This window comes from Heliconius melpomene, chromosome 9 (assembly GCF_056956725.1).
Source record: "Heliconius melpomene rosina isolate 202511_hmr_F chromosome 9, ASM5695672v1, whole genome shotgun sequence".
NCBI classification, from domain to species: Eukaryota; Metazoa; Arthropoda; class Insecta; order Lepidoptera; family Nymphalidae; genus Heliconius; species Heliconius melpomene.
In genome coordinates this window covers 4,816,193-4,824,427 of record NC_140397.1, presented here as the reverse complement: position 1 = coordinate 4,824,427, position 8,235 = coordinate 4,816,193, and the positions used below count along the sequence as shown (strand labels likewise).

Sequence of the window (8,235 nt, the reverse complement as noted above, 5' to 3'; positions counted from 1 at the left end):
GATGTTAAAACCTCGATATTTTTTAAGCTAACATCGATGTTCCTCAAAAATCGATGGTCATCGGTCATCCCTAAATTGCGAATACCAATTACCAACAATAAAAGTCTAACGGCTAATGTCAATTTTGTAATTGTACAACTCGTAACGGTTTATTTTTCAATGAAAAGAAAAATATTCGTCTTGATAGTGGTCATTTAATTGAAAATGAACACGGACAAAGATATAACTGCAGAAGTTGCAGAACTTGAGAATAAAATAACAAAACATGAGGCTTATGGAAATTCGTACGTATTATTTTATTGCATAAGTAAAATTCTATGGAACTTACTTAATGTAACATATTGCTGTTAACATTTTTTTTAATTTCTTACAGATATAAATGGTCTGCTAAGGATTTTGTATTGGGCTCGGCTTTAGGACGGGGAAAATTTGGTCATGTTCATGAGGCAAGAGAAAAAAAGACTGGTTTGTTAGTTGCAATTAAAGCGTTGTTTAAATCACAAATAATGAAGTCTTCATGTGAACGACAAGTATTGCGAGAAATTGAAATACAGTCTCATTTGAAGTAATATATTTTTAAATATTTTTTATATACAGATATATATGTGTATATATTGTTATGTATATACCTGTAAAATATAAACGCTTTTTAGCATGCTTTTATTATATCAAACTGTAAATGACTATATAAGTAACTGTCTCGTTCATTTTAAAATTGCACAATTTTTTTTATCATCATTAAACTTATCAGTTATATATAGGTCAGGTAGACTATGTAATAGCAAGTTACACTTAGGCTAAGCCAGAGGAAAGTTAATGTTAAAAAACTTCACACCATGCATTGCACCCAATATCCTTTGCATTACATGTTAAGTGTTGGAACTCAATACCATATTATGTCTTGTAACCAAAGATTAATTAAAAATATTTTATATGTCTATGTATGCAGAAGGAATAATTATTAGTATGTAATTAAAACTATTATTATAACTTATCCTAAAACCTGTAGGCATGTTTATTTAAACAAGACTAATCTAAAGAGCATAACATTTAACTAAATTCAAAAATTTCATAAATATGTCACATTCTGTTTCCAGACATCCACATATACTTAGATTACTGACATGGTTTCATGATGAAAAACGTATCTACCTTGTAGTGGAATTTGCTGCTGGTGGTGAATTATATAAGCACTTAACTAAGTCGCCTAACGGACGTTTCCCAGAAAATAAAGCTGCAAAATATATATATCAGGTATGTATATGATTATTTTTGAAAATGGTAGTTTGAGTGCAGTCATGCACAGGGCCACAAGTGTGCAATCGTTAATGTGGGTTGTGAGTCCAATTTCCGAAGGAAGAAATTAATATCCATTTCATCTGTCCGGCAGTTCTGCCATTCAACATGCAATGCCAGATGTGTCATAATGAAAATGAAATGCCTTGCCACTTTTTTTAGCTTTATCCATATAATATTATAGGTAGAGCCTAGTGTTGAGTAATTCCTTATTTTCTCTCAGATTTTTGAAACAATGCTGTAATTATCATTACCAGAGCGAAAAATTTAATTGACTTATTCCTTTAGTGGAAATCAAACCCATAATTGTAAAGTCAGATGATGTGCTGTTGCCTCAATAACCTTAATAGTTTTTGATTAAAAACTAGCTATGATTAATGGAATAATTTTTCTTTTAAAATATATATTATAAAGTGTAATAATATTATATTAATTATGTGATATCAAAAATTGTTGTGTAAGAAGAAGCACTGTCTATAATAAAAAATATATGTTCGTTAATGTTATTCAAAGAAATTCATTTAGTTTTTTAAACATCTATTTAATTGTTAGTACAATTGCTTATTTTACTTATAGTACTATGTATAAGAATAACTATTGTATGATAACTATTTACTTATATAAATAATATTAATCATTCCAGGTTGCAGATGCAGTAGAATACTGCCATCAACATCATGTCATCCATAGAGATATAAAACCTGAAAACATTTTAGTAACATTTAATGGTGACCTTAAATTAGCTGACTTTGGATGGTCTGTGCATGCTCCATCAGAAAAGTATGTTTATAATTAATATAGTAGGTATATATATATATCAATGCTGTACTTTTTTAGTGCGGAACTGAAAATCATTCATTGTTTGTTTGTCTGTAACTGTTAGCTTTACAGTTGTGGGGCCCTTTCCCCCTGATCAAATTTTGGCGTTTTTTTTGTTTTTTTATTTTATAGTATATTTATATTTGCTTTTTCATATTCATTTTTTTAGACGAAAAACAATGTGCGGAACACTTGATTATTTGCCACCAGAGATGATTAGAAGAGAAGTGTACAATGTATCTGTTGACCACTGGTGTATTGGAGTATTGCTATATGAATTTTTGGTAGGAACACCGCCATTTGAAAGTGAAGGACAGGATAAAACATATGCAAAAATTCTCTCGCTTGACATTGTATATCCAGATTATGTACCAGAGGGAGCTAAAGATCTCATTTCTAAGGTATTATTTTAAATAATTACAATAACATAAAGTTATAGAGGCTGTTGTAGTACAGCAGCGACACATCTGCTTCCTACTTGCGGGAATGAATTGTTTTCATTTTTTCATTCTTCAACACCACACTCTCTTATTAGATTGGGGAATTGAAAATTATTAAGAAAACAATAATTATACAAAAATATTTTTCCATACACCATCTTTATTATTTAATACAGAAAACTGGCTGCTGCAATGCACAGCATGTGACTGTAAATGCAGTAGTCATGTATTTGGTTTCAGTTGCAGTAGTTACTCAGTGGAATGAATTATTCTGACTTTCTTGCTCTGGTAACAAGATAAAGTTCAAGAAAATTATATAATCTAATTTCGTTATTTAAATTTCAGCTTTTAAGACAAAAAAGTTCAGAAAGACTATCATTAGATGGAGTGAAAAAACATTATTGGGTTCGACAAAATTATAATACTAATACCAACAAGTAAATATGTGTTAATAAATTAGTACAAATAAAACAAAATAATAATAACATATGTGACCTGTGTATATTCTCACATATATTTTGAACTCATATTGAAGACGAATGTGTATTTATTTTCATTATATTATTTTTTATTATGCAGTTACAATATGTTAAATTAGTTTTTAATAGTGATTTTTACTTTTATCTTATATCTCTAAACTAAGCAGTTATATCAGCATCAGTTTTTGTATTTAATACTTATATGATATGTTTTTATATTCATTTAAGATTGTTAAAAATTTAATTATTTGCTTACTGGCAATAATACCTATGTTAATATTTTTTCCAAAATAGACAATCGTCAACCATTATTTTCTGTATGTTGAAGTGTATTATTATATGCTTGTAATTAATTTTACCAAAATTCACATTCACATACTAATGGGGCACTTGAGCTAAAATTACTAAACTAAAAACTATTCCAGTATTCCATTCTTGACAAACAAATTGACATTTAAAAAAATATAAAACAAATTTATGATAGAAAATGTAAATTTTGCAAATATTTAATATTTATAATTAGATCTGAGCCTTTTTTATTTAAAATGAATTTACAAAATTATACCTGAATGTATCCAACATAGAGCATGAAATTCTTTATATTGTAAGAAAGAAAAATATACAATTGTAATGTAATAGTAATATCCAATTGTATTGTGTAATTTTTCGTCTTTTAAATAAACTAGTGACCCGCTCGCGGCTTCGTCCGCTTCAACTACTGAATTTTTACTTAATACCCTGAATTACGTTCCTGTTTTAATATACAATGTATGTTCGTAAAGCTTTTAACATTACTAATGTGAAAATTATTAAAACTTTAAGGTTGCATTTTCAAGTTTTCATAAATATATTCAATTGTTTTGAAAAAAAAACTAATTAATGAACTATATATAAACTTTCCTTGAGAATATTCTACCTAATGGTGAAAACCGCATCAAAATCCGTTGGGTGGTTTAGAAAAAGAAGACTTAGAAAGGCACAGACTGGAAGGAGACTTTATTTTATAGTATTTTTATTTTTAGGGTTCCGTGTCTTTTAAGGAAAAAGAAATCTATATAAAAAAAATAAGATCACTTTATTGTCCGTCCGTTTGTCTGTCTGTTGTCAGGAACGCTTGGCGCTTGTCTAGATATCAAGTTGAAATTCAATCCATATACTCGGATCTACGGTCCCTTGATTTCCTTAAAAATCGTATCTCTTCTATCTCTATTTACTATATTTACTTTAAAAAAAGATATGGCCATTAATATTGCATAAAAAGCGTATTTCGATACTATAAAGGGCATCAAAATTAATAATGTACTTCCGGTTGACCTAGAATTTTCAAAATTAGCATCTACATTACAGTATTACAGGAAAAATCTAAAAACTATACATTTGTGGTTAAATCCTAAAAAATAATAACTTGAAAAGGACGGAAAAATTTGGTGTTAAAGCCGCTAGTTAAAGTAAGGTGTCAAATGAAAGGACTCTGGCTAAGCGAAGCTTAAATTTCAGAAGAAGCTCGAGACTCCAATTTTTGTACGGAACCCTCGGTGGGCGAGCCCGACTCGCGCTTCTACGGTTTTTCTAGTTTAAATTAAACTCCCAATGGTGATAAATATCTATATAAAATGTTTTTTTTTTATAGAAACACGTCGCTATGACACATTAAACAATATTGTTAATATACTTATTTATATTTCTATGAAATCATTAGTAACTAATTAAAATCTCAAAGTAATAAATAATAAAAAATCACAGTATGTACGTGGAATAATCCGTAAAAAGCGAAAAAAAAGCACAGAAGAAAGTATCGACATAAAAGTATCGAGTACTTTTGTTATAGCCTAATAACCGTATTAATATACGTTAATACGCAGATGATATTGTCTTATATTTTAGTTTCAAAAACATTGTCGAAATTGTAAGTAGAATTAACAGTGCTTTGTATTATTTAGGTGTTTGGCTATCTATGCATGGGTTATCTTTATCAGTCCCTAAAAGTAGTGTGGTTATTTTTACACGTAAAAGGTATATTCCTGTGGTCAATATTGTCTATAACAATCAAAGTATTCCGGTTCTTAACTGCGTCAAATTCTTGGGTGTGCTTTTAGATTCTAAATTGTCTGGTTCTCCACATATGGAATATGTGTCCAATAAGTGTGAAAAAAATCTTCAAATTTTACGTGCGGTATCCGGGGTTTGGTGGGGTCCCCATCATTTTACGTTAAAACTGTTATATAACGGAATTATTCGTAGCCATTTTGATTATGCTATTTTCTTGTTAGATCCATGCTACAGGTCTGCTTTAACCAAATTAGATAAAATTCATTATAAGGCCCTAAGAATCATCTTAGGTGCTATGAAGTCATCCCCAACAAACGCCATGCAAGTGGAATGTGTTGATCCTCCGCTTCACCTTCGTCGCCAATACCTTTCTGATCGTTTTATGTCAAATGTCTAAAGTCCTACAGTCTTCATCTCATCCTTTGATTAGGTGTCTTCATCGTATGTCACGTGTCATTAAGTCCCCACGGCACTTTCCTTGTATCTTAAAAAGCTTCCGTAAATTTTCATCCCTTTCAACTGGTATTTTCTCTTCACCTATTCACTCTTTATATTCTATTTCGTTTAGTGCGCTCACGTATAATCCTTCTGTATTAACGAGCCTGGGTATTGTGAAAAACGATCCAGGTGCTAATATAAAATTTCAAATTTGCTTTGCTAAAAATTGGCCAGATTTCAAAGGCATATTTACAGATGCATCTAAGTCCCCCCATAGTTCCAACGTTGGGGCTGCTTGTTGGATTCCTAAATACAAAATTATATTAAGTTTTAAATGCCCCCCTGAAACTTCTACCTTTTCTGGTGAATGTATAGCTTTGCTTGAAGGCATCTTCATAGACTTTTATTCTATAAATATCTTCTTTATAGACATTTATTCTCAATAAGACCTAAGCCACTTACTTGAAAACGATACTTTAACACAATAGTTAAATTGTCGTTGTCAATTGTTACATTTACAAATACAAACTTATAATAATTTAAGATTAAGTTGCTGTGACAAAAATAGTAAATTTTGTACTTAACACATTGTTAATAATTGTCGCGAACATATTTAGCCAATTGAAATTTAAATGTGTTAAATGAGTTAACATTTTTTATAAGTGATGGTACTTTATTGTAAAATTGCGCTCCTTCGAAAGTTATCATTTTTTTACCGTAATTGGTCCTTGTTCTGGGCAGCACCAATAAACTAGCTCGGCATTCACGAACTGAGCGTCCACTAACATCTTGTATTTTAGTAAAGGATATATTACTATGTACGGTTTTATTAAGTATTTTTCGTATACAGATACAGATGTTGTACACGTGCAGTTGGCGAATTGTCATTATTTTTGTGTTTTCATAAATTTTTGTTGTTGATGCTAATCGTGGATAATTAAATATCAGTTTAATGCATTTGTTTTGAGCTCTTTGTATGTTTGATAATTTAGTTTTGGCGGCACTACCCCAAACCTCAACCAGATACAGCAAATGGGGCTTCACTAGCGTATTATAAATGACGTAGCGCATTTTACACGGTATACACCTTACAATGTTACGTAGTGATCCCAGGAGCGCCGAGAGTTTGTTTAATATGTGATTTAAGTGTGCGTTCCAAGACAATGTGCTATCCATAATTATTCCGAGGTATTTTTCACTGGTTTTTTGCTTAATTGGGAGATTATTAATAACGAGCGGTTTTTGTAAGGAAATAGGCTTATTTTTAGCTTTAAAAATTATGTAACATGTTTTGGAGATATTTATAGTTAGAAAATTGTATTGGAACCATGTATATAGCCTGTTTAAGTCTTCTTGAGCTTGTGCAATGATAGTGGCCATAGATGATCTAAAATAAAATAGACAGGTGTCATCGGCATACAGAGTGAGATGCCCATTTAGCCCAATTTCTGTAATATTATTTATATAGATTAAAAAGAGCAGTGGGCCCAAAATTGAGCCTTGTGGAACTCCGTAATTTACATGAACAATACTACTTTGATATTTGTTATTGCCCATTTTCACCACCTGAAATCTATTATCTAAAAAAGACTTAAACATTTTTAAGGCAATTCCTGTAATTTTTAAAGTTTCTAATTTTTTTATAAGAAGGGTGTGACTAACTGTATCGAAAGCTTTTTTCGTCAATATTGGATCTAATTTTAGTAACTAAATCGATCATTGCAGATAGTGTATTGCTTTTTGGTCTGAATCCGTATTGCCTTTCCGAAATTAAGTTCATGGAATTCAAATAAGTTTCTAACCGATTGTATATTATTTTTTCTAATAATTTTGATAGAACAGGCAAAACGGAAATTGGCCGGTAGTTGCCTGGGTCCGTTGTAGACCCAGATTTATGAATTGGAGTTACCTTCGCGACTTTTAGCGTATCAGGAAACTTTCCCTGAGATAAAAGTTTATTAAAACACTCAGTTAATTTAGGTGATATTATATGTTTTATGCACTTCAAACATTTTGTATTTACTCCGTCTATACCTGTGCTGCAATTCGAATCTAGATTATTAATTAATTTTAAGATTTCCATGGAAGTGCATGGTTTAAAAACAGAAAACTCATAAGTTAATTGAGGGACTATTTTAGGGAGGGCTAGGGTGGTATCGTTATGAAATTGTTTAGGTATCTTATCTGCTAGTTGTGACCCTATTGTGGCAAAGTAATTATTAAAGGTTTGACATATGTTAGTTGGGTCAGAAATCTGTATAGAGTTAACTACTAATTTTGGAGGTGTATGGTTAGATCTGATTTTATTTACTGCTAGAGAGTTGATTAAATTCCACATCCTTTTCGGATATTTGGCGCATTTTATGAATTCTTTATAGTAGTAAGAGTTTTTTGTGTCTTGAATTTGTTTAGCTACTTGAATTTTTTTTAGGATAAATTTTTCTTGTAAATTATTATCGTGGGGAGTTTTAAAGCATTTAGCCCATAATGTGTTACGTTGATTAATTTCGTCAATGATGTATTTATTAATCCAATCGTTTTGAGGTGTGTTTAATATTTTAGTTTTGAGAATTTTATTTGTTTTTATACAGGATATTAATTTATTTTCAAGTTGTGTATAATCATTACTTAATTCATGAAAATTTAGGTTTTTTATTGCTTTGTACAGATTTTTGTAATTAATCGCTTCATATTGTGTTCGTATTTTTTGTTTA

The 8,235-nt window shown here is 30.3% G+C and overlaps 1 protein-coding gene across 1 annotated transcript; it reads left to right on the top strand.

Annotated features, from left to right (window-relative positions):
* Window positions 1-44: 44 nt before the first annotated feature.
* On the top strand, window positions 45-3,749 carry LOC146536319 (aurora kinase B-like). Its single transcript, XM_085189943.1, has 6 exons — window positions 45-284; window positions 374-565; window positions 1,098-1,254; window positions 1,940-2,076; window positions 2,285-2,516; window positions 2,901-3,749. The coding sequence occupies exons 1-6, from the start codon at window positions 205-207 to the stop codon at window positions 2,994-2,996; spliced, it is 894 nt and encodes a 297-aa protein (XP_085046069.1). The 5' UTR covers window positions 45-204; the 3' UTR covers window positions 2,997-3,749.
* Window positions 3,750-8,235: the final 4,486 nt, after the last annotated feature.

Bases quoted from the DNA above. Each gene is read 5' to 3' on its own strand.
- LOC146536319 (XM_085189943.1), top strand. From the start codon at position 205: ATGAACACGGACAAAGATATAACTGCAGAAGTTGCAGAACTTGAGAAT. The intron at 285-373 runs GTACGTATTATT...AATTTCTTACAG, and splicing joins CATGAGGCTTATGGAAATTC to ATATAAATGGTCTGCTAAGG. The intron at 2,517-2,900 runs GTATTATTTTAA...TTTAAATTTCAG, and splicing joins CTAAAGATCTCATTTCTAAG to CTTTTAAGACAAAAAAGTTC.